This window comes from Monomorium pharaonis, chromosome 4, assembly GCF_013373865.1.
Source record: "Monomorium pharaonis isolate MP-MQ-018 chromosome 4, ASM1337386v2, whole genome shotgun sequence".
Classification (NCBI taxonomy): Eukaryota; Metazoa; Arthropoda; class Insecta; order Hymenoptera; family Formicidae; genus Monomorium; species Monomorium pharaonis.
In genome coordinates, this window is record NC_050470.1 from 541259 (window position 1) to 568252 (window position 26994).

Sequence of the window (26994 nt, forward strand, 5' to 3'; positions counted from 1 at the left end):
AATTTCGAAAAGTCGTACATTGGTCGCGAACAGGTGCGGATGTGTTCCGCGTTAACGAAATTTTTGAACGTGGCTGATGCAATCGGCCGTCTTTATATCTGCTATTCCCTTTCGTGTCCTCAACTTTAGCACTTTTCTCTATTATATTACGACATTTCTCACTACTTATTACACTCATTATAGCTCAATATATATTATTATACCCCTTGGCCGTGTCGTCCCAGTATCCTGAAGGAGGGACGGGAGCCATTAAGAAGAAGAAGAGAAATTTCGAAGACATGCCGCGTGATGTCGCGCGCGCGCGCGCGCGCATGCCACCTGATGTATGATGTCACAATCTCGATCGTTTCACAATCAGTTGTAATTGTTGCAATGTAGTATTGTAGTGTATTCTCTGGGCATTCGTCGTCATCATTCGTCATTCAGCTACTTTAATCTCTATTCAGCGTGCGCCGTGAAACAACCGTGTCATTTTATTACGTCATGTAAGTAAATCGAAAAACGAGAGCTTATATTTGGTTCCTCTGTTCTTTGAGTCTTCAAAATTTCATTGTAAAACATTTCCATGTAAAGGGGAATCCAATATTGTGATAACGCAGACAACGGCACACGTGTAACGTAATAACATGCTTCTATTTCGTCCGCAGAACTTATCGGAAAATTGGGAAGAATTGAAGAAACGGGATGTTGGCAGCAAAGATCTGCCGAGCTGGCGTCTCGCCAGGCTTGGCGTCGTTCGTTCGAACTCCGACGATGTCACAATTCTCCAAGGGTCAAATCGCGAGATTATTCGTTAACGATGGACGCAGTTCATACACGAGGACCACGAGAAGAAGAGCCACCGTGGCGGAGCAAGCAATGGCCCCAGCCGGCGAAACAGGTAAATTGAATTTTTTTTACCTTTTCGACATACAAAATTGTTTCCGTACATGTAGCACTGGTGAGATTCAAAACAATTCGAGTTAAGCATTAATCCTTTGGGATTACAATGTACATGTTTCCCGATATGAGAGATATGTTATTTTGCAGCAATTAACATTGGGAAAGCAGCGGTTGCTGGAGGAGCAATGATGGGGTTAGGTGGTCTTTGTTATTATGGATTAGGTCTTTCTTCACGAACGGGCACTATAGATCACGCACAGTAAGCCACTTATTCTTCTCAAAGTTCTTAATTTTGATACAATTTCAAAATATGTGTGTGTGTGTGTGTGTGTGTGTGTGTGTGTGTGTGTGTGTGTGTGTGTGTGTGTGTGGTGTGTGTGTGCGTGCGTGTGTGCGCGCGCGCGCGCGCGTGTGTGTGTGTGTGTGCGCGTGTGCATACATGTGTGCGCGCACCTGTCGTGCATGCGCATGTCTGTGAGGGGGAGAGAGAGAGAGTTTTAGTACTCATCAGAACAAAATACAGTTTGTATCACAAATTTATAATTGAATTCAACTTATATATGTATGTATATATATACCTATAAGATAAAATAATTAGAATAATTTTTCTTTTTTCCGTACAGCTTATGGCCTCAATATGTCAGAGAGAGAGTGAAATCTACTTACATGTACTTTGGTACGTCAATTGCGGCCACCGCAGCGTCCGCAGCTATATGCCTGCGTTCTCCCGCTGTAATGAATCTGATGATGCGTCAGGGATGGATTGCTATAGGTGTATCATTGGCTGCAATGATTGGCAGTGGCATGATTGTACAAGGGCTTCCATACAAGGAAGGATTCAATAGCAAACATGTAGCTTGGTTAGTACATACTGGCATCTTGGGTGCTGTTGTAGCACCGTTAACTCTCTTAGGTGGATCATTAGTCCTCCGAGCAGCTTGGTACACCGCTGGAATAGTTGGTGGTTTGTCAACGGTCGCTGTTTGCGCGCCTAGCGACAAATTTCTAGCAATGGGTGGTCCACTTGCTATTGGTTTAGGCGTGGTATTTGCCAGCTCGCTCGGCTCCATGTTTCTCCCACCTACAACTGTTCTTGGATCCGGACTGTATTCCATAGCTCTTTATGGTGGTCTCCTGCTATTTTCTGGATTCCTACTTTACGATACGCAGAAGATTATCAAGCATGCAGAAACTTACCCAATGTACAACATTCATGATAGGCCATACGATCCGATTAATAAGTAAGTTAATTAATAAGTTATTAATAAGTAAGGAATTAAAGAGAATAGTCTTGAATATGAGTTTTGTTAAGGTAGTTCTGTCACATAGGACTAGATTGTGCCTAATAGTGCCCATTTAAGTTTTTGGAGATTTTTTTTACACATTATGAGCCTGTCAAAAACATGACATCAACTGATGCCAGCCATCAGGATGCAAACATATCCTGCATTATTATAAGAGTCGAATTATAGTACTGTAGGAACGAAAATGTTCAAATCTAACAATTTAAAGAATAGTTTTTTTAATCAAAGTGAGTAACTTAATTTTTTAATGCCTATTTTTTAAAGAATATATAGAAAAATTTTTACGAGAAATTTCATATACATAAGTTTAAAAAGTACGAATTCAAAGATTTGCAAAAACTTGCGTCTCATTTGCATCAAAGTTTAACAACCAATAATTTAATTTTTGTTACGTTAAACAATTTTGTTATGTTAAACAACATAATTTAATTTTTTTTACAAAAATAGTCTACAATCGATTTTTATTTTTTAAAAATAAATATTAGTTTGGATAATATTATATCCAAATTGGATTTATTTCAAAATTTTTGTTTCACGACAGAACTACGAAATATATTTCTTTTGTTTAAAAAAATGTTAATAATAGTGTACATAATGGAAACTATAGATTTTCAGTACTGACAACAATTTTGTAACACAGCCAATGTATTGCAAAGAAATTACATAATGTAACATTTTACGGCTACAAATATTTCTTTTTTCAATTTTCTCTCTAAACTGAGCATTTTTTAAATTATAAAATTTCTTATATAAAATAGTATGTGGAATATAAACACATTATCTAATATAAAACGTTTTATTTTATTTTATATTTAAAAATTATTTTAATAGATTAATGACGTTTTTATTCTTGCAGTGCAATCTCGATTTACTTGGATACATTGAACATATTCGTGCGAGTTCTGACCATATTGGCCAGTAGCGGTAATAGACGTAAATAGAAGAGTAGGATGCGACAACTAAATAACAGCAGAATATTAAAAAAACTTATAAATTACACATATATTTTAATTTAATTATAATATTTGTTCAAGTAAGAATAAATTGTACAGTTTTAAATTAATAAATTTAAGCATTTTATTTCTGTGTTTTATGCTTGCACGCGCGCGTACACACACACATACACACACACACACAGTGTTCCATAAAAACTGTAACATTTGATGGAAAATTTGTAAGATTATTTTGAGACGAAAATATTAAACATTAAATATCTCAAAGCTACAATAATTTTTACAAATAAAAAGTGTTTAAAGTTGGTAAATCAACTTTCAAAATGTGTATTCGTGCGTGCGTGCGTGCATGTGTGTGTTTTAAAAACTATTACATTACATTTTATGATATTACAAAGGACTACTGCAACCTTATATCTTATTAAAAACTTAGACGTATTTAAAATACTAAAACTTTGTATCGTTTGTACATTTTTCCTCGTTACTAAATAATATAAACATTTTTAATTAATTATTAATTTTTATCAAAATGCTTAGGCAAATATTTCAACGGCTAGCATGATAAACACGATCGTTTAGTGCAAAAATTGTTCAACATATAACTTGTCTAAAATTCTGGATTTGTGTCAAAACTTTGTCGAATTTGTTGATATGCATTATTTATTAATTCATACACAGTAAAAGACGAAATTAGAAAGAAGGCAAAGTGTTATATATAACCGGGTACCGTCAATTCCTGTCGTCATTTTGAGATCAAATTGATAATTAGCAAGTTTCTCATAGTGAAATCGCGAAGCGGAGAAGAGGACAAAACGAGTCGGCATCTCCCGCAGTGAAGAGAGATTTGCGCCTGCGTTCGTTTTCCGTCGTCGCGAAGGGTGATACTGATGCGCGACAAATAAGAGAGAGAGAGAGAAACGAAGACGAGTTGGTTAAAACGAGAGAAAGAGGGTTAGAGCAGCAGGGAGAGGGACATTGAACGCGCCGATGACCGACACTGTACACGGCGTACATACACCGTGGCCTCGCAGTAGTCGCAGTCTCCTTTCTGCTTCTTTCGCTCGCGCCGCACATCAAGACTCGCTGCACTTCCTTTTGCGTTTTTACGGGTTAAATCCTAGCGTAGTGTTTGAATTCTCGTTCGCTTAACGAGCACATTCCCGAGTATTCTAAACTCAGTGTAAGATTTCTTATTAGACGACGCTCCGAGAACAGCGAAGAGACTCCTGCATCTTACAAGAGGAGAATCGGTGACCTGTCGATTCAAAGGTACAAGTTAAGCGATTGTCTACAGGGCGGAGTGTATGTCATACGATTCTATGTGATTGCATCGATATTGCTTCATCGCGTGTATTTGTCTTTCGAAAACTTAACGAAGGATAAAATCACAACTGCAATTTACGGAACGTTCTTGTTAATCTTTATGTAGATATATTTGCTTAAATAAATAATTGTAAATATGTAAATTAATTATGAGAGAACAAATACACTTTTTATTAAGAGCGTTATAGTAAATCCTTTCTAGGAAGAACACTTTTCTAAAAATAAACCATTATTCTTTTTCAATAAGTCAGTATTATTGAAAGTTCGGTGGGGAAGAGTATTGTAAGATTTGTCCGATTTCTCTCTTTTTGAATTTAATGGCTATTCTAAAATTATGAAAAAATAACATTTAGAGTACTAAATAATTCATCTAGTAGAAGATAATAATCTCTAATTTCTTTTTTCTCCTATTATAAAAGGACCTTATTACACTATTCTAATCGCTCCTAATTGTTACACTCGATCTATATAAATCTATATAGATTTCTTAAAAATACTTGTTTCTTTTTTAATCATTAATTCATAAATTTTCTCTTTAGTTATAATATTTGTTGGCCCTGTGTATATAATAATGCGCTGTGTATATATAATGATCGCAATCAAAAGTAACTATACATTTTATCGTTTGCGCACGCGCGTATTTCTCGCGAGCGCGAGAGCTTCGAAGCGGAAAGCGGACTTTAAGGATGTATTGGACTGAAGTTCAAAATGGTACAAAGTTGCTAAAAATTTATGAAATTGTTCTGTTAGCTTTTCTAATGTACTGCAAAAAATTGAAAACGTATCTACTAAACGGTTGCTGAGTTATAACTATTTTCATTTTCACTGATTTTACATGGTATTCTTTTCTATCTTATGGAAAAAGACGATCTTGACGGATAAAACAGCTAAAAAAATATAGAAGAAATAATACCAGTGTTTTGAATTTTTTTGTACATCTAGTATATGAATAGATAAAAATATCTGCCAAGTTTCAATTGTCTTCACTACACCGTTTTAAAGAAATAAAATATAACTTGAAATAATTGTGCATTTTCACTGTCAAAAGTTTAAACTCATAAATGAAAAAAATCGCAAATACGCGAAAAATACTTTGTAAGAGTAAAAATAAGACTTCAACTATCATTCAAGTTTCTTACATCTAGATTTACTATGTGTTAGGCGTAGATATTTAAGCATTTCAAATTTCATGCACTTTTGTCTAAGATTGTATGTCCGATACACCCTTAAATACGTCGTGCGGCAAAGTGCATCTTAACGAGGACGTGCGACTTGAGCAGCTTCGATCATTTTTGGGTGGAAAATCGCGACATGAGCCGGCGGCGCTTTTTATCCAGACCGAAAGAACGTATGGTGCCGCGTCGTGACACGAAGAGAATCAATCGATCGACGCGTGACTGTCCGTGTCAAATAAAACATATACCGTCAGCGAGATCATCAGTCAATCAGGTTAATGAAAATTTTTACATAAATCAAAACTGGAATGAAGAAATTTATTGAATAGATGAGTAATTTCTGCTTTATTAATTACTATAAATTACTTGTAAATTCTATAAATAAAAATCAAATTACGAGAATTCTAAGTCATTTAAAAAGTATGGATGATTCAAGTAAGTAACTGTTAGAGATGAATATACCTCGGAGAGAATGATCACTTGAAAACACCGTGAATTTTTTTTCGGGTGACCCGGGAAAAATGTTTTATATAAAAACGTATAAATACATATAAAATATGTCCATATATGTTTATATTAGTTTCCTTTTCTTTTGTAAAATTTCTGTTTAATAATAGTCATACCAAAAAGATAGAAACTAATTTAAAAAATAATTTTCGCATTATTTCTTGTAAAAAAGCTAAGTATGAAAAATTGTCCATATATAATCATATGTATTCCGGAATATATATATTATTATATATGGATAATTTTTCATATTTAGCTTTTTTAAAAGAAGCAATGCAAAAATTATTTTTTTAATTAGTTTCTATCTTTCCGATATGACTATTATTTTTTATATAAAACAGAAATTTTACAAAAAAAGGGAAACTAATATAAACATACATGGACATATTTTATATATATTTATATATGTTTTTATATAAAACATTTTTTTCCCGGAGAACTTTTTTGTTTATAATTTTGTTGTGTACTCTAGAATGTGATTGCTGATAAAATTTATTTTACTTGTAGCGTATACTTTTTGGTCGTTTAATGACGAGAAATTTACGTCAAATTGACATCATTATATATTTACTAGGAATTATATCTATGTTTGTTCTATATGAAAATTCTTTCAAAATTTTCTGGGCAAGTCGCCTGTAATATGCTTTTTCGGTTCCGCGTACGCAGAAGGACAGCACGCATCGTGAAAGAATACTCGTGGGGTTGAAAAGTAAGATGAAGGGTGATTAAAGGGCCGCCTAAGGGTTGTCGCACACGTGTGCGAGACAAAGGATGACATTACGTGTAGATAACAGTGTCGCTTTAGTTTTAAGGTACCAACAACGACCTGTACTTTTTTATTATTTGTGCATACACATATATTTTCCTTTATAAAATAAAAAAGGTATTTCTTTAGTAAATTGTTTAATAAATCTGATCTAAATAATTTTGTCAAAGTTTTAATTAAAAATTTGAGAGGAAAAGAGTTTGTTATTTCTATATATGTATCATTACTAATAGCAAAATAAAAAATGTGGTTACAAATATACATTTGAAATTTTGCTTATAAATAAATACAGACTCTTTATATGTATATATAAGTTATATCAAAGAGTTAATTTCTATAGAAGCCGTTTGCTCGACTGACGATCAACGCGCATATATATGATATGGATGCAAAATGATATAGATATTTGTGAAGATTTCTAATATTTATTATATGTATCTTTAGATAGTATTACTATTATGTAAAACGTACAATAATGTAAACGAAACTAAAAAAACATGCCTCGATCTTCAGTCTCACAAAGATTATATTGTAAATATAACCTTATGATATAAAAAAAAATTCACGCGCGCGCGTTTCAACACTGCTTCAAACTGATGTATCGAGGCAATTATAATGCACTTGCATTCCAAAATTCACTCTGTCAGCACTGAAAATTAATAGTATACGCAACACGAATATAGATTGTTAGTACTGGCAGTGAATTTTGGAACGCAGCCATAGAGAGATATATAGATGGAGATAAATATTATAGATTTTAGAAAGATGATTTCAGACAATCAAACACTTTTATTAGTTTAATTGATAGTGATTTGGTTCGTTTAATTGATACAGAACCGTTTGCAGCAAAATTTCTAAATTATGTAATTCGTATATCCTTTCTTTCCTTTTTTCCATTGAATCAGTCAAACATTAATAATAAGATACTACAGATAATCTGAGAAGTATACGACAATTAAGTTAATCGAAGATGATTGCTCGGAATCATTAAAGTAGAATTAAAAGCTCGGATTGCTCAGGGTGATAAAAGCTAGGCAAAAGGGAAGATGAAGAGAAAAGGGGGCGGGTGCCAAGGTAGAATGGTCAGGCAGTCTCAGGGTACTCATAAGTGAGAAACCATCCCTGAGGCGGAAGCGGTAGCGGCGGCAGCGGTGGCGGAGAGAGAAAAGGGGGAGGGGGGGGAGGGACACTGAAACGAGGGTGTCGGTCGCGAGTCGATAAATGCCAGCACCGCCAGCACCCTTGCGCACAAATCGTCCGATGGCGCACGGCTTCAACATGGCGGACGGTGAGTCCCATTCCCTTTTACCCTCGGTAGCCTCTCACTTGCCGAGGAGAGTTTGAGCGGGTGTGCGATCGATTCGCTCGCGACTTCGGTCCTCGTTCCCGTGGTCACTCATTCGCCCGACTGGCAGTTGCCGGCAGCTGTTGACACAGCTTCTCCGGCATTGTAACTCCTTGATAGTTTGCTTCGCGAAGGTGTTTCGCGTTTCGTTTCGCGCGCGCTCTTCTCTTTCTCTTTTTATCGCTCGAGAGGAGGGTTCAAGCAAGGGTACTCGCCAGTGATCGGCGTTAAAGTGTGCGCGTCAAGATTCATCCCTTTTCTCTCTGCGCCTATTTCTATCGTGTATCTTGGAGGACGGTGAATTAAGCCGGCCTTGTACGCATTCTTTTTCAGACAAGGTTCGATCGATATGCGACTTAGGGAGTCCGTCTCGGTGCCGCTACATCCCGCTGGACTGAACAACAAGTAAGTATCCTGATGTACGAAATCGGCGAGCACTTAAAAAAGGGGAGGGGAGGGGTTAATTAGTGGTCGGCTAAAACCGCTAACCCGCGCCGCGCACCGGGCCGATCACGTGCGCTGATTACGGAGATAATGATCCTTATCGAGACGCTGAAAACAAATGCGGAAGTATGGGAATGCAGTGCCGGAGTTCGTGGAAAGCTGCTATACTTTGTTCCCATTCACATTACGTAATGTGTTTCTCAAATGCTGCTTTTCTTACATGGGCAAAAATAATAAACATATGTATCTATTTTTATAATTGCAGTCTCGCGCGTTAAGGGAATAAAACATCCCTTTGATATAAAAAAATCACTTATTTTCAATTCACTTTGGAACGAATATTGTCGAAACTGTAAGAGATAGAAAAAGAAATGTTTTAAATAAAAGTTGAATGGTTTCACAAGTATTTTTTAATAGTGTACAGTTTTAATTTTTTAATTTTTTATACTCCTACTACTTAAGATTTTTATCCATATTTCAACATATCCAATAAAATCGAAGGAGCTCACTTGGTTGTTTCCTTGTAGTTCCTGCTTGCAATTAGAACTGTTTTTCATACTGTTTTTAATATGTTATCTTATAGATATTCTTTCTAATGTTACAATATGATTTTGATCATTGAAGATATCCTTTTATAAATACTTCTGTTATTAAAAAATTATTTAAGTTTCTCATTATTTTTTTATATAATATCGGTGCAGTAATTGGATTGAAAATATAATCTTTCACGGTGTGAAGAAATTATTGAACTCTTTCTTTTCTAGCTGTAAATTGCTAAAATGATTAATTCTTATAAGTATTATTGTGAAAACATATTTAATTGATTAAAATATTAATTTAATCTTTCTAGTTTTTAAGTTTAACAATTAAATATATTTTCACAATAATAAATTTCTTTGAAAACAATTGCAATGATTATAGTTCTTGCTCGACAATAAAAAATTACAATATGACCGTTGCTTTTAATAATTAAGTAAAATCTAATAGATTTAAATTAGATCTTTAATTTAAATTATTAGTCCAAATTAAATAGTTGCGGAAACATCCAGCAATAATTAAGTAATGGAAAGATAATCAATGGATTATTTCTGTTACTAACTTTAATTTTATATCACACTGCATTTATTAGTATGACCTAAATCATAGCAAGCATACTTACGTTTCCTTAAAGAATACGTTATTATTATCACGTTCTCCAATATATACATATATTTGAAGAAGCGAAAGAACTGAAATATGTGGCATGCGCGCACTACAAGAATCGCAGACTGCAATCTGTCAATCGCTGTAATCTTCGATCGATTATTTCTTAATTATAATTTGGGCTAAATATAAAATGTGCGATCTCCGTGGCGGCCGTAGGCGTGCTGCCTCCTGCTGCCGCCTATGCCGCCTCGGTATCGAGTGGTATACCTAATAGCAACGAGAGTATCGATCCATCTGGACTCATTTCTCGGTCTCGCTCGCAGTCAGCTCCGCAGGCATAGCTCCCCGAGCCGGAGCATCGGAGCCGGCGGCGAGATCGGTGATTGCAACGAGAACGCAGCCCAACCGGAACCGACCGCCAATACCGAACCGGACTATCCGAACGAATCGGCGGATTTTCGACTTGCCGAGGATACCACCACGTGGTCCTCCCTGGCGATTGCGCGCGATAACGTGCAGCAAAGCAACCAGTCGACCTACCAATCCATCAATGTCAATAATAATCTCACCGAATCGAGGATACGCAGGAACAGTTCCATCGATAGTTTAGTCGATTATGAAGGTGAGGCTTTATATGTGTGTCGCATTACAAATTTTCAAGTTTTGTGTGTGTGTGTGTGTGTGTGTGTGTGTGTGTGTGTGTGTGTGTGTGTGTGTGTGTGTGTGTGTGTGTGTGTGTGTGTGTGTACATAGAGTTAAAGAAAACTGATTATTCTCTTAATGCTTTTTTTACGTTTCAGAAACAACCCAGCAAACACAAAGTTACATGTAACGTGCCTGTTAGTTATAATTTCCCACTCAACAATGTAATTGTAATATAACACGTGTGTTATATTACAATTACATTGTTGAGTGAGAAATTATAACTAACAGGCACATTACATGTAACTTTGTGTTTGCTGGGAATTTACTCTTTTACGGAATTTAATAATTAAATTAATGAGATTAGGCTTTCGATCAATAAGATATTATTGATTATCTTTCACGTCGACATTTATACTATATTCTGCTTTAGTTATTTAATTATTCACACGTAAAATAGCTTCTGTATGATTGACGCATATTGATACAACGTAATCAATTCATGTAATATAAGTTAATTGAATCAAACGCGTGAAACATGAAATAAATAAAAAATAAATAATAAAATCATAGAATATTAGAAAAATATAATTAAGAACTAGAGTACAAAAAGAATTTAGAAATATAAAAAAAATTGATTTTTTTTAAGTAAGAGACTTGTATTATTAGGCACGATCGAAGAGCAATCCGCCAACGTAAACAACAATCTAACCGAACTGAGGATACAAAGTAGCAGCTCTATCGAAAGTTTCGCCGATTACGAAGGTGAGCTTGGTCTGAATCATCCTATGCACCACATTGAAAAATCGTATTGAGAATATGTAACATCTTCTCAATGTGATTAAATCATTCATGAAATACACTCCATGTATATAATCCATGAAAAATTATCCTATGTAACAATTAAGGAAAACAGATTGAAGCGAAAAGCGATGGAATGGTAAGATAAACAACATGAACATGTATCTCCGCACTAATCACTTACAAATCCCTCCAAGTTTATCTGGGCAATAAATAAATGTATATCTGAATCATTAGGTCAATTAATTTCGCACTTGTATTGAGCAATTAATTGGTCTATTTTTTATTAGTCACACTTGTTTCAAACTCTATGCTATACCGAGATATTTTATTGGAAAATGGTGATTGAAGGTTTCGTTGCAGAGGCGCATGTGGCGAACTTCGATATTTTCTACTGGCTGCCATTAATAACGCGTATCCTTGACATTAACCATCATCCGTAAAATGCAGGCTCGGGATTTTTAGTATAACCAAATACAATATTATTTATCGAAAATTTTTAATTTATAAACAAGTGATAGTTTAAATTTAAAAATAATCAGCGCAGTAGCAGCATATCAATTATTTATAAAATGTCAAAAATTTTTAGAGTAAATAATTTCAGATCATGATATCTTTATGTATTTTGAACCGCTGAACACAAATCCGGTATCAGAATTGTCCCATCACCCATCATTTTCCGCGTGCAGCGAAATTATTACGATTTTCAAGGTTTTTTAGGCCATTTTTCGATTAAAAAAAGTGGGTGATGGAGCAATTCTAACACCAGATTTGTGTTCAGCACGTCAAAATACATAAGGATATAATGGTCTAGTCCGTAGAACAGACCATCTTTTTTTGTGTGGCTATATAATTAATCTACCATTATGTTGATCTGTCCCGCAAAATCAAAGCTCTATGCAAAGGACACTATATTATACATAGAAAGAGTCTACACAGCCAATTGTTTACATAATCTTGTATAAGAGCAAAGATTAAAGATATATCTGGAATGATCATGATCGATCATGACTAATCTATTCAATGACGAGTAACAATCTGGCTGGCAACTGTACCGACAATTCCGACAAGACAAAGAATTGTGAAAAATGAACGCAGGAAATCATTTTTATTGGTGTGTATAAAAATGGCGAGAGTCTGACGTGATTCGCCAAATATTGCGGGTAGGTTACAAAAGAAATGATCGCAAGACTATTAAGCTAATCCGGCGCGAAGATGACGATGAGTCATGAGTTACAATTAATGAAGACATCCAAATATTCGGCTAATGGTGAGATGCGAGCGTAATTGCGAAATGTTACAGGACGTAATTCTCCGCACGAGAACTCGTCGCACGAGCTGACACCGTCCGAGTGGTCCGATTGGTCCGAGGAGGGAAACCTGCCGGCGGGCTGCCGTGGTATCGTAAACCCCAACTACCCTGGCTTCCAGCATCTAGCGCCTTCACTTCTATCGGATACCGACCTGACTGAGGACGAGCACGACAGCTGTTCTGACTATCCACCGTCGCGCCATCGTCCCGACGAGATAGCCCCGTTGCCAGAAAACGACGAGTACAATAATAACATCGACGATAGCATCAATCATCTCTGCGGCCAACGCAACGATCGCAAAATCTTCTATGAAAAGCCGAAGTTTAATATACAGGTAATATCAGAAAAATATTCACACATCCTACGTAAACGACATTGACTACTGTCGATTCGGTGACACACTATAAAGGGCCGATTTCACCAACTCCGATTACCTTAACCGGCCGATTTTATTACATTGGAATTGACCAATCGTATTTGTCATTAAGCAAAATTAACAAAGGCGATTGGTCAATTTCAATGGAATAACCGACCGGTTAAGGTAACCGGAGTTGGTGAAATCGGCCCTAAGGGTCGGTTGTACCAACTTCTTGGTAAACTTACCTATCAGATGAATATATGTTCGTCTTTATTTATTTAAGAAAAGAAATGAAGATAGACACATGCTTACCTGGTAGATAAGTTTACCAAGAAGTTGGAACAACGTCACACATAAATATCGTTCTGTCCTTGTTACTTATTCAACAATATAAAAAAAGATAGAAATCACATTACATTGAAATACATCGACTTGCTACTAAATGGAAAGAACCCATTATTTGATCACGTGTTATGCATCTGTCATATGTTGTTTTGATGTGAAAAATTTAATTTTATATCGAGGGAAAAAAAGAATTTTATAAGATTATTCCTTCATTTTCCTCGAAACAAAGAATTTTAAAGATGTGAAATGAAATGTTTTTTCTTTTTTAACAAATATTGTGTGCGTACGTGCGTGCATGTGCGTGCACGTGTGTGTGTGTGTGTGTGTGTGTGTGTGTGTGTGTGTGTGTGTGTGTGTGTGTGTGTGTGTGTGTGTCCAGGACTTTTTTTATTTTAAAGCTGCCCGTTTTTAAACTGTTTACAAAAATATCATTGATGATCGAATGATCCATTTATCTCTCTTTTGAGCTAAAAAATGCGTTTAATCCTTCTGAGCGTTGACATTTGTCATTAATCCGAATTAATCGAATAATCGTGTGAATTTGTTTTAGAATGAGTAAGTCAAACCTGTTACTGGCAAAACCAGCCAACAGTCAACGCGAGTTATCACTCGCGTAAAAATAATCGAGCATTTGCGTACTCTTGAGCGTGACATCATCACTCTCGTCTCATTCATGTTCCAGACTGTGACTTCCCTGTACGAGGCGGTGGTGCCGCCTTCGGAAAAGTGCATCAACTACGTAAAGAGTGTGGAGGTCTCTAGGTCCGAGAAGGCGCTTTCGCCGGAGCTGGAGCCGGAGTCGGAGTCGGAGGAGGTTGTCGTAAACGGTATTGTCGAGGCGGAGACCCATCTGACGTTCCTGGACGAGCGGGAGAAAAGCTTGGCCAATCAGGTGGACGAGCGCGCTCTTGAATTGTCGCAGCAGGTCATTTTCAAGGGCAAACATCAGGGGGAGATACCCATTGAGGTCGAGCTGGTGGAGTTAACCACCAGCGTGAATGAAAGCCTGCAGTTTCCGGAGATCGAGGAGATCTTGGATTCTGGAAAGACTAGTGAGATCAGCGAGGTGAGTCGTTTAAAGTGATCTTTTGCAATAACAATTTATTAAGATTAAGATTTATCAAGAATTTTTCTAGTGATTTTTACAATATATATATATGTGTGTGTGTGTGTGTGTGTGTGTGTGTGTGTGTGTGTGTGTGTGTGTGTGTGTGTGTGTGTGTGTGTGTGTGTGTGTGTGTGTGTGTGTGTGTGTGTGTGTGTAACATTACGTTATTGTTGATAAACTTAGGGTAAACAAAGATTACTTGGTTCGCTCATTCACCTCTTATGTATATAACTTTAAATAATATTCAAACTAAATGTTTATTATGATTTTTATTTCATGTATCTAAGCTTTATTCTTTCTCTATTATAATTAGTATTATAATCAATCTAATTATTTATAGTAATATTTCGTTTAAATATTTAATAATTAACCTTATATTTTGTTCTCTAAATGCCTATGAAACATCCTGTCATTAATCCTTAAATTCCGCTGACTATGGATGCAATTATAAAATATGCAGATAATTAAGTATTGACTGTGAATTTGATGAAAACGCTCGCGCGCGCGCGTGTGTATGTGTGTGTGTTGATCACATTCATAATCGATACTTAATTATCATAGGATACACAACTTCCGCGATTTATCTGTTACCCGAGATTCGTTTAAAGTTATTATGCAATTGATTTGCATGACAATTACTATCCTGATTAATCTTACCTTCTGTCATTGGGTACTTCGCATGTTTGTTTGATACGTAATGTTCTTATACACGATCGATTAATTATGAAAGTAATTTCGATGTGGGCGCGCAGACGGAGGATGTCGCGGTGGAGCACATCGACCTAATACGCGAGGCAAAAGAGTTGCCTCACCCAGATCGGTCCAAAATAGGCAACCGTCAGACAACGACGACGTCGACGTCGACGTCGACAGGCGGTTCGGCGGACGACGACGAGTCGGAGAGCAATAGCGATTATTCCGAGGGCTTCGCCGAGGAGCGACCAACCTATACTAAACTGGAGGAAATCGATCTACTGTCAAGCATCGGCCGTGACATCGGTGTCGATCTCGAAAAATATGCCCAACCGGTACCGGACGTAGTCGCGATGGAATCGATCGAGTATATACGTCAATCGCGGTCAACCTCGATCATCAAGGAACACGTGGACACTAACAAGCTGTTGGATCGTCAACTTCCGGACGCGTTCAGCGCTGATGCCCGAAAGAAGGAGAAAATGGTAAAAAATCAAGCCAAGCGCCGTCAGCAACAACAACAACAACAGCAGCAGCAGCAGCAGCAGCAACATTCGCGAAACTCGAATTCTCAGAGGCGTCCCGATAAGCGCAGAATTAACATCGATAATGGATCTGGTATATCCCATCTCTTACATTCTATTCTACCTATTCTATTTCCAGTTTTTATATTACTGATTTTATGTTTCTATATTATCATTTTATTATTATATTCATTAATCTATATTATTTTTAATTATTTAATATTCCATTCAGTATAGTAGTAGATCCTGATTATGATATTACTACTCTTATTTAGTTAAAAAATGTGTTTTAAGATCAAAAATTTATTTAACGCGCAGCTTGATGAACTTGAGAATACAAAATCGTACAAAAAATATTAAGCACAATATAGTTCAGATTTAAATTTGACCGATTAAAATTTTATCTTTAATTAAAGTTGTATATTTATATATTCTTTTATTATTGTAAATTTATTTAACTTTTTATTAGATATAAATATTATAATTAATTTTATTGAACATATTTTTTAAGAACGTAAACATATAATATCACCAATATATTTTTTTACAATTTTCCGTATCTAATCTTTTACATTTTTTTAAGAACAAAACATATCCTTTGTAATGAATATCTGCAATACATTTTACGGCACTTCTCTTTTATTAGAGATAATTATTTCGCTTTTCAATAATTGGAAAAATAATTGTTCTTGCATTATTAGCGATGATTGCGATTCGGTAATTATTGTAAATTGCGCATATGCCTTGATAATACTTTTTTTTTTAATTAACAAAATTACTTTTTCTTAATACTTTAAGTTTATAATTTTTTAAATATTAAATATTTCGATATTTAGTCAAATCTCAGGTCAATCAAAGCAAACTGTTGCAATTAATAAAGTTGTATGGTAGAGTAATAAGAATTCTTTGTAAATTTTTACATTTAAAAATATTGTATAATAATGGCATACTTAATTTTCCGATATAAAAAAAAAATTGATATCGAATAAGAAATCTACGATAAATTTAAGACACGCACACACTCTATATAACGGATATATGTATATACGGATATATTTTTTGATTGCAATTCTTAAAAAATATTATATATAGGCTGAACAAGATAAATTTTAATGTTTGATTGAGCACTCGAAATGTGCACATAATGGTCCGGTACTCACTAGTTTCTGTTCGGCTATTTCGATTGTGCCTCCACAGCTCCTCCTCATCATCGCTGTAAAAGATTTTCATATGAATTTTTTGTGTATTGTTAAAGGTGGTTTCGACGTTTACAACATTGAGACAGCGATGCCAAAAATCGATCTGGACGCGATCGAATCACATCTCAGAGCTGCACGTGAAGAGGAACGTCGAGTGAGTAATCAACATTCTTTTCACTCGAGGCAATTATAATTATTTTGGCTCACTTCCGTATTCGATCCTCCTGTGATTTTGATGAAATTTTATAGGCATGTAGTATTTACTAAATATAGTCGAATGCCACAAAAGCGAATGTACGGAAACGGTTTTCAAAATATTTAATTTTTAATTACACGGTTTTTCAACGCAAAGCGAGGTCTACTCCTTTTTGTTTTAGGAGCGAAATGACGTATTGTTTATAACTTGTTTGTTTTGATTTTCAATGCATGCAGACAAATGTCAGAAATATTGTAACGTTGTCAGTTAGTCAGTTAGTTTTTGACTTCACTGACAGTTATTTCTCAACAAAGTACGCACCGTACTTTTGCGCACTTCTGCTCAGGGCGTCTTTACCGGCGGGGATGAGGGAGGGAGGCCCCTCCTTGCACACCTCCCGTACGCGCGCGCGCGCGCGCGTGTGTGTGTGAGTGTGTGTGTGTGTGTGTGTGTGGCCGCAGCGAAAAAGTGTCGGTTAAGTGTACTTCTCAATCATGTTTAATTAATATTTTGCTATATTAGTGTTTATTTTTTGTATGACATATATTAATGAAATAAAACAATTTAGTAAAATGTGTTTTCATTTTAGTTTTTTTTACACGAATATTTCAAAAATTGTTTACAAAACCTACATATTAAAAGTTAAATATTTTAAAAACTATCTGTTTCCGTACATTCATTTTTGTGGCATTCGACTACATTTAGTAAATATTACATGACTATAAAATTTTATCAAAATCGGAGGAAGGTTGGATACGGAAGTCTTACCCAGGACATTACTTTTCTTTCTTTAAAATGTTGCATTTAGTTATTTTTTTATTGTAAATTATTACTTACATCTTATACATTCTTAGGTAATATCGTAAAAGAAGCAATTTTGTGTATATTTATCTACTAATTTATTCCTCGAAATACGAAAGGTAATACTATTGATTTTCGATATTTCCTTTCTTTTCTATATAGACATAAGTTCTTGATTTAATTCAAGCTCTCGGGTCAATGAAAGGCTTTGGTTCATTCAAATGTATCCCACTTAACGTATTGTAATATCGCATCTGGTTCATGGATTCTTAAATATATTTGGCAAACATCGGATAAAGTATTAACCCTTTGACTATCAAGAAGTTACGTTCACTGCACACATGCAGTACGATACTTGGGAAACTTTAACGGTTTGTATCTCGGGCAGAAATTGATGAATTTTATTACATTTTTTTCATTCCTAAGGAAAATTTCTCAGAATTGTTATAATATAGATTAGAAAGTCGTATGTATAAAGTGAAAAGAAATATATTTGATAGACTGACAATAAATCAAGAAATTTTGCGCATGTTTGAAAATCGGTTTGGGTGTAGCTAACCCAATGTACAGTCAGAGGGGGTGAATTCTGTCTAAGGTTTCGCATTTGCGCCAAATGTATCTTACGGAGGCACCTGCAAATAGACGAATGCGCATGTAGGTACATAGTATGCTCCTAATTTAATCGAAAGTTTCTAGCAGACATTTAACAAAGAAATTTCCAAAGAATTGATAGAAAATGAGTCGAGTCCACTAGGATTTGATTCAATTTAATTGAAATTCGAACTATTTACACGCTTCTAGCTCTTACTCATCTAGATTGAGAGAGTTGTATGCTGTATATTTCATTGTGCTCCGAAAGTCACGCACGACTGGTCAACCGAAACGCTTTACGCACAACCCCGAAGATGATTTAACAATCTTTTGTTGCAATAGCACGACTGACGCGGTAGCTTGCATAGCGCAACAAATAAATAAAATTTTGAACCCTTTTATGTGCGTTAAATACTATTCATTTTCTAAAAGTTGATGTATGATGAATATAAATTTTGTGATAATAAATTCGTGAACGATATATAACTTTCTACTTCGTGTACCTAATTACTACGGCGAAATTTATCATGATTATTTGTTGTTTGTCTGAGAAAGAGAGAATACGCATGAGAATATATAATTATTAGCTAAATCGAATAAATTAAGGTAAATTTTTTAAAAATCAATTTGCACGCGTGCTATTTGTTAAAACGATGTCAACTTGTTAATCAAAGTTAACATTTAAGTAAGATCAGAAGATTTAAAATTTCTTTTTGTAATATTCTTAATCCTCGGCTGAATTTATAAAAAATACTTAATAGAAAGTTAATAATTTTAAATATTTTTATTATAAATTAATCATAGTTTTGTATCTCTTTAAAACTAAAAAATATTATGTTTTGTCTTTATATCTGATGAGAATACTATGCTAAAACTCTGTCATTTATTGTAATTAAAAAGCATACAAAGTAATACGTTACGAAAGACATACAATATACAATGTGTACAAAATGTCATATAATGCAAAACTAATATAAAAATATGATGTATCATGCTGTTATACATCAAGTTCCTTGCGTCTGAAAGTTCACTTCTTTTGGAATTCACGGAACTGAGAACGTATTTCACTAACGAATCATTTATTTTGTAAGCGTCCGTGGAATACAACAGCGTCGGAAGCAACTCTTTACTCATTTTCGAAAGCGAATTGTGAACTGGGAAACGTGGCTGACAACACACTCTTGTCAAGCACTTTCACCGTGAGAAGTCTTCCTAGATTGTAGACTCCACTAGTCACAAGCACCACCTCTACAACCGCCGCCGCTACCACTACCATCGATGCCTCCTTTGCGGCCAGTAAACCTTAACGAAGGATTTCACTCGATTCGCCTTACAGTCTCGTGCCGTCTTGGTCTCGCGCGCGTGTAAGTCTCGTGACTCGTCCCCTCGGGGTCAGTTGCACTTGGATAGCCTTGGTCGACTTAGTCCGATCGACGATTCCCTTTCTAGATCACAGTTTTAGCATTGTGACAGTCCAGAAAAAAAGAAAGTAAATTCACAAAGCCAATAAAAAGGGAAAAGCAGTTTAAGGAACTTAAAAAAGACACAAATTTCTGATTGAGAATCGCAAATAAATTTGATAAAAGAAAGAAAACTTGGTTTACTTACTCGGGATTGGATTGGCTAAAGTATACGATCATGGGCAGCAGCAACAAGTTGCGCAAACATTATAAGAAGGACTCAAGATTCGTCACGGATCTTTATACATTTACTTACGATGATGACTTGGATTGTAAGGATGTAAGGGACATGAAGAACGAATGGTGACAGCGCGTACATGTAACTTATCGTTGGGTGACAGCGCGTATGTAAATTATCGACATAATTTATCGTTACGAAGATATAAACGCTGAAGCGAAACGATGTGTTGAAATTGAAGCAATTAAACTTGTATTGTGTGACGTGGGGAGTGCAGAATGTGTGCATGATATTTATCGTATTTTATTCTTTTCAATTCTAAATGACAGATATCAAAATTAACGGCTACCGTTCTCTACAATGAAATGATTAAATTGAAACTTTCATGAATTAAGTCATTCCCACTCACCTCGCATTTACTTTTTTGCCCCTTTTTGTTAGCGAATCTTTTCTATAATGTTAAGTTAATGTTGCCAAACAATACGTTAAATACATTTGAGTTATTGTGTTGATCTTTATATATATAGATTTTTTTTATTGTTGCGAGCGCGAGTTTCGCAAACGTTGTGGGCGCGAGCTTTATGTTCGTCTCCGTCAGAGAAGTTCAGTGGCAACGGCGTTGTCAAGTGTTTGTAAATAAAGAAATGTCAGAAGATCTCGAGACGTTAATTCGAACGGACGTGTCAGAGTCTTTGTTTATTAATGCGAGTTTCAATAAAGTTTCTGTTCCCGGCAATCTGTGTGTTTATTTCGCGCGTAGCCGTGAGTGTGCTTGCGTGAGAGTGAGAGCGCTTTGGAAAGCCAACAATATATGTATATACATGTGTGTGTGTGTGTGTGTGTGTGTGTGTGTGTGTGTGTGTGTGTGTGTGTGTGTGTGTGTGTGTGTGTGTGTGTACACACACACATGTACATATTACATACATATATGACTGCCTAACGCGAATGAAAGTGTTATACTAAAAAAATTATTTTATTTTATTTAATTATTAAGTAGTAGATAAAAAATCCACAAAGAGTCATTATACATTTCAATCGGTTGCATATCTCAGGTGACCAATGCACGTGCAGGGAACAGTCGTATTATTACGTCTAAATAACAGACTTTAATGTGTCAGTATTAATAATTCCAAATTCCTGCTCGTGTTATTCTAACAGGAAGGTTGACGGACCGCGCAATTCGATATGATTCCGGATTGACGACGCAGGCGTGAAAGTGGGTCACGGAAGTCGCGGTGCTAATGAACAAACAGATTTTAGCATAGAAACAAGTTTCCCTGCTATGATCGCAATTATCTTATAATATTAATGAGCCTTTATCTATTAAACAATCCGCAAGTCAAGTCTAACATGTCTGATAATTTTAAAAATCATAAAGAATTATTTTCATAGCATTTTACAATTTTTATAGGCTGTATTAAGAGATTTGGAAGATAATACTGTTTTCGACTATCATAACGCGTGTCGGATGTTTTCCAATTTACGAAGTCTATAAATCTGTCACCCTTCGCAAGAGAATAAAGTTATGTTGTCGCGTTAACTTATTACACTTTTTTTTTAAATAAACGTTAATTTGTGAAAGTGGCCTCAAGATGACAAAGAAAAAGGTACCACAAAAACGGATAAACCCTCAACACCAGTCATGGAACAGAATCCGAAGGAAACGAAGACAGAGAATTGGGAAAGATCTGATTACGAAAGGGAAGATTTAATTACACGATTTGACAGAGTTATACGAGGCGAACTTGATGACGATCTGCAGGTGTGAATTAATTTGACAAATGTGTGAAAAGAATATGCGCGAAGTGAGAGCATCAACATATTTTCGACAGTAAAAATTTAAAATTTATGACATATATGATTATTGTTACTCTTAACTATTGTTGTGATATTACCATTTACGCCCCTAATTAGACTAATATATTTAACAAAACAGATTAGATTGAATGTTTACATCATTACATGTTTCCTTTTTTTCAATTTTAGATTAAATATAGTTTCAAAATTTGGATTCTGCAGGATCAAACTTGCAAAAATTATATAACAATTTAATATTTGTGATGCTATCTCTGTATCAGACCGAGAACTTTTCGAACTTTTCTTGAATTTTTGAATTGTACTATATCATCCTTCAATTTTCATGTAAAGTTATTGATGATTTAGCGATTGTGGGTCCGTGTATAACCAACCTCTGTACATCTCTCTCTCTCTCTCTCTCTCTCTCTCTCTCTCTCTCTCTCTCTCTCTCTCTCTCTCTCTCTCTCTCTCTCTCTCTCTCTCTCTCTCTCTCTCTCTCTCTCTCTCTCTCTCTCTCTCTCTCTCTCTCTCTCTCTCTCTCTCTCTCTCTCTAATACCTCTTATAAAATATCGTATATATAAATACATACGGTTCGAAGCATTTGTAGCGTCAAGTGAACCTTAGCCTAATATATTATCTATATTTTTCTTGTTCACAGCGACGAAATGATCGCGAAGAAATCAGAAGGAGACTTGCGATGGGACCTGATGCCGAAGATTTACGCACTGAACGTGGACGAAAACCTAGTCTCCAGTCACGTCTTCAAAGTGGTCTGTATAGATCTAATTCTCTATATTTAGGAATAACGAACAAATGTTTCATCTCTTTAACATAATAATTTATTAAATTATTAATAGGTAACCCATACAAAGATTTGAATTTTTTCTTTTATTGCACATATACGGAAGATATTTATTAAAAATATTTGATATTATTAATATACATATATCAATAGGAATAAATAATCAAACAATCACTAACTTCTCTATATATTCTCTGACTAAAATACTCTCTAAATTGCAATTAATGTATTTTCATTGATTTGCAGTGATATACTCATAACTGTGATAATTTTTTATTATCTACTGACTTTTAGTGATTTTTACTGCAGAATTAGCGTATAATTACTGAAAGATCGGTGCATTTATTTCACTATTTGACAAGTTATAAGTATACCACTGAAATCAGTGTACATATTTTCATTGGTTTCAGTGATTTTTCGCTAATTGTAACTTAGAGAGTTCCAAGAACAAAATCACGGGACTATATTTGTTTTGCGCAGGAATGAATCTCCAGATCTGCTTCATGAACGAGACATCATCGGACACCGAGTCTCCGGGTTCAGAGAATGACACATCTCCAGGATCTACGCCTACGTCTGTTAGCTCGAAGCAACTCAGTGGAAAGCAGCAAGTACCAATAAGGCCACAGATGTTGAATCTTCCATCTCTAAGACTCGATGCAGGCGCGAATTCCATCCCGCCGATCGACGAAGCCGATTTTTTCGCGCGGCAAGCTAGACTGCAAACCGAAGCACGAATGGCCCTGGCACAAGCTAAGGAAATGGCACACATGCAGATGGAAGTAGAAAGGCAGAAATTGAAGCAAAGTCCCATCACTGAAATGGTGCGATGCAGTTTGGAAAAAGTTAGTACAGCTTTAATTCATTGATTAATCATAATTTAAGCAATGTAGTAACGCGTAGATTTCGTTTATAGTAGAATTCTGAATAAAAAGAAAAATAAACCATTCGTATAAATTTAAATTTTTTATGTTATTTCCATAAATTTTTAATCATTAATTGTTTAATATATAATAAATAATAAAGAGAGACTAATATATCAGCATTTTAATTCTTAATTTAAAAAAATATAGTAAATTTAATGTGTAACATCCCAGATAGCCAATTAAAGGCAACATGTTGTTATTTTGCTGTCACTTATTCCCTATTAATTTTATCAAACTAAAGCCAAGATGTTTCGTCAAACTGTCTGTTGTTCTGACATCATGTAAAATTCTACATTAGAATTCAACAAACTGACGGCAAGTTGTCAACATGCATGCACAATTGCTGTCAATGTGACAAGTTTATTATTCTTCAATGCATGCACTTATAATTTTATAAACTCATGAAGGTTATTTGCTCTCCCCATGTTAACTTTGTTCCACGTTAAATTACAATGACAGTAAATTGTGGGCAAGTTCACAACATACATGCAGTGCATTAATTTGCCCGATATGCTTAATCTCGCTTGGCTATCTGGGATTATACTTTTATGAAATTTTGCAAATATTTTGTTTTTCAAAGTCTACGCTCGAGTCTATAATATTATGAATATTTATTTTTTCTTTTTTGTTCAATAAACTTTTGGATCTTGCATTGGATTTTTTTAGGTCGGTGTACAACTGGGAGAGGATAGACGCAGATTGTCCCGTGTACTTCTTACGGAATTGAATGTCGCACAGCTGCAGGTGGTGGCGAATGACTTGCATGCAAGAATCGCTGCATTAAATGAAGCGCTCGTTGAAGGGCTTTTGAGAAGAGATGATTTACATATGGAACAAGATTCGATGCTCGTTGATGTAGAAGATCTCACTCGATACTTGTAAGTCTTGTCATACTTATATGTAAAACCCAAGACTTTAATATTGCCTTCTTTCAAAAGAATTAATTAATTTTAAACTTAATTTATTGTGTGTAAAACCTACAGTTTATTGATAATAATATAAAAAATGTAATAATTGAAATGAAAAGAGTATAATAATTATAATTTTGTTACGTAGAGGTGCCAAGCAGGAATCATTGAAGAAGAAACAGCAAAATATGCAGCAGGCGGCAAATCGGAATCATCAGCAATCTTCTCCGGTCCCTATGAAGCTGTCGATGAAACCAAAATTGACACATTTGAATCGTGGCCTGGTTGCCCTTGTAAGAAAATAATCCTTCGCTACGAGACTACGCAGTCTCGTTGAAAATTAAATGCCCGAATGAAGAGGGACACTATCGGGGGAATTTGAAGACGTACAAAAGCGATAAAAGAAGAAGTGAAGAAACTTTCTTTGAGAAAAGGAGCAAAAATTTGTTTCGGCAAGGATGATGAAAAAGAGGGAAGATGAAGAAACTTTCTTCGATAGACGAAAATGAAATTTTTATTAGGGAAAAAAAGCTGAAGAAAGCTTCTTCGAAAAAGAGAATAAATACTTTCTTTTTCAAGAAAGATAATGAGGAAACTTTTTCTTGGAAGGAAAAATGGTTAAATGTAAAAGAATAATTGCACGACCACTCCCTCTTACCCCCCTCCCCCCCGTGCGTTAGAGGTGGTGTGTGCGCTCGGAACTCAAAATGTAACGATTAGCTTTTTGATAACTGGAGAGCAGCAAATATTTTTTTCTTTAAATTTCCAAGAGAATTTCCAATTTTTACAGCTTCGTCGAATTAATTACGAGTAAGTAGAAAGTTACGTATGTGCATACTGCACAAGTGAGCAGAGCAACGATCCTTCGTTTATACTCGGCCGTTCGAAATTCTCTATTTCTTTTTCTCTATCCGGTTCTCATCTGTACTCGCTCGGCTCCTAAACTGAGATTATGTCCTATGACATGCATGCATCTACGAATGTATCGTTTATTATTCGCCTTTAAATAGCGCATCATTAGTGAGAATAAGTCCCTTCTCTGTTGATATAAGGCGATTTTTGGCGATCGTTTGGTACATGTACCAAACTGTACCAGAACTAATAAGATAAAAGTTTACTTATATCTCATTGGTTCTGGTACAGCTTTGGTTTGGTACGCTTTGGTACATATACCAAACGAGTCGCCAAAAATCGTCTATAATAAAGATTTATATCAAATTATTGCCGAACTTCGAGATTTCACGTGGTGTTTAAAGACCGCTTCGTCCCGATCGTTCACGCGTGCGTTGATAAGATGTTAAGATTTCGTAAAATCGTGTTAATTTAATTGCGCCTAGAGTATATTTGACCACAAGTTTCTGTATCTTATGAATCAACGCGTAGATTTATAAATTTAATGAGCCCACAAATATTTGGGCGTGTATATCCTTGCTTCGGTAGATCTCTAGATCCGCCAATAAAAATCGCCAGCTGATTAAACAAATCTTTCACGTATAAATTCGTCGTTCCACTCGGCTTGGCTGCAAGATACCGGTGAGACGATAAACTAATTTTCATCTGTCGTAAACGATGAAGAAAGTTACTATACTTTCTTGTATAGCACAATGCGCGCACAAGACAAAATGGAAGGAAGATAAACGTTAACGGAGGCGAAGAGAATGCAATGACCATAAAGAACGAAAACCGCGTTACATATCCAAATAGATAATATGCAAAAAACAATTAGTTCATATGTAGAACAACTGTGAAAATGTAATCTGATTATCCGATAGACATTTGATTAAGCATATCTCAGCATCATCAAGTTTATTTGTGTATGTTACCAAGCAACTTGGAATTCGAAATCGAAACAATTCATTGGATTATTCGATTCTCGTATTATTTTTGCATGCTGGTCTCACACACGATCTCATTTATATGCAGGATTTCAAATGTAACCAAAATAAATTTAAACTAATCTAAGCTGCAGTTAGCTTCGTTAGATCCTCTTTCTCAATTTACTCTAAATTAAAACAGAGATTACTTAATTTAAAGTGGTTTCATTGTAAATAGAATAATATTCATACTCCAATGTGCATGTGTAAAGATGCTTTAAATCTGATTTTTAATGTTCCGAAAATAATTATTTTTAAATCCCTGATCGATCGCTGGATAAATTTGCAAAAAAGAATACTAAATGTTAAATGTTTCACATTTTAACATTTATTCATTATCAGTTCTAATGCGAATCTATAATTCACGTGTGTATTTTTGAAAAAACAAGTTCTCTTTGGCAAATTGCTCTCGCAAATGAGATTTTAGATTGAGTATATCCAAGTTGTCAACACTTTTTCCACAAATGTAAAAAATATTCAATTGAAACAGCTTACTCAAGGAGAAATAAATAACACAATAAATTTATAATCCTTGATTGCATACTAAAGACATTTCCTTAAGACAACCTCTTTCCATTAATCGAGAATAAAAATAGCTTTTAAGCCACTAATAGTAGCACAATTAAAATAAT

At 35.2% G+C, this 26994-nt stretch overlaps 2 protein-coding genes and 1 long non-coding RNA gene across 6 annotated transcripts; all 3 read left to right on the forward strand.

Moving 5' to 3' along the window:
- The first annotated feature begins 344 nt into the window (after nt 1-344).
- On the forward strand, nt 345-3266 carry LOC105839672 (growth hormone-inducible transmembrane protein). The gene is made up of 5 exons (XM_012686140.3): nt 345-485; nt 648-880; nt 1030-1141; nt 1506-2123; nt 3043-3266. The coding sequence occupies exons 2-5, from the start codon at nt 685-687 to the stop codon at nt 3125-3127; spliced, it is 1011 nt and encodes a 336-aa protein (XP_012541594.1). The 5' UTR covers nt 345-485; nt 648-684; the 3' UTR covers nt 3128-3266.
- Nucleotides 3267-3413: 147 nt separating this feature from the next.
- On the forward strand, nt 3414-26512 carry LOC105839675. 4 transcript variants are annotated; one of them, XM_012686146.3, is made up of 12 exons: nt 3414-4408; nt 8589-8660; nt 10169-10467; nt 11157-11252; nt 12592-12935; nt 13987-14370; nt 15165-15723; nt 16885-16982; nt 22511-22622; nt 23135-23499; nt 24247-24458; nt 24637-26512. In XM_012686146.3, exons 2-12 carry the CDS (start codon nt 8605-8607, stop codon nt 24791-24793), a joined length of 2682 nt encoding a protein of 893 aa, XP_012541600.1. In that variant the 5' UTR covers nt 3414-4408; nt 8589-8604; the 3' UTR covers nt 24794-26512. The 4 variants fall into 4 exon arrangements, with proteins under 4 accessions (XP_012541600.1, XP_012541601.1, XP_036141631.1 ...); XM_012686147.3 differs by lacking the exon at nt 3414-4408 and adding an exon at nt 8155-8198; XM_036285736.1 differs by lacking the exon at nt 3414-4408 and adding an exon at nt 8225-8489.
- Nucleotides 16989-18897, forward strand: LOC114254982. The gene is made up of 2 exons (XR_003626307.1): nt 16989-17944; nt 18013-18897. It is a non-coding gene; the product is annotated as an uncharacterized LOC114254982 (long non-coding RNA).
- Nucleotides 26513-26994: the final 482 nt, after the last annotated feature.

Coding starts and splice junctions, on each gene's coding strand:
- LOC105839672 (XM_012686140.3), top strand. CDS start 685: ATGTTGGCAGCAAAGATCTGCCGAGCTGGCGTCTCGCCAGGCTTGGCG. Junction 1,142..1,505: donor GGCACTATAGATCACGCACA/GTAAGCCACTTA, acceptor TTTTCCGTACAG/CTTATGGCCTCAATATGTCA. Junction 2,124..3,042: donor CCATACGATCCGATTAATAA/GTAAGTTAATTA, acceptor TTATTCTTGCAG/TGCAATCTCGATTTACTTGG.
- LOC105839675 (XM_012686146.3), top strand. CDS start 8,605: ATGCGACTTAGGGAGTCCGTCTCGGTGCCGCTACATCCCGCTGGACTG. Junction 8,661..10,168: donor CCCGCTGGACTGAACAACAA/GTAAGTATCCTG, acceptor TCTCGCTCGCAG/TCAGCTCCGCAGGCATAGCT. Junction 10,468..11,156: donor TAGTTTAGTCGATTATGAAG/GTGAGGCTTTAT, acceptor TTGTATTATTAG/GCACGATCGAAGAGCAATCC.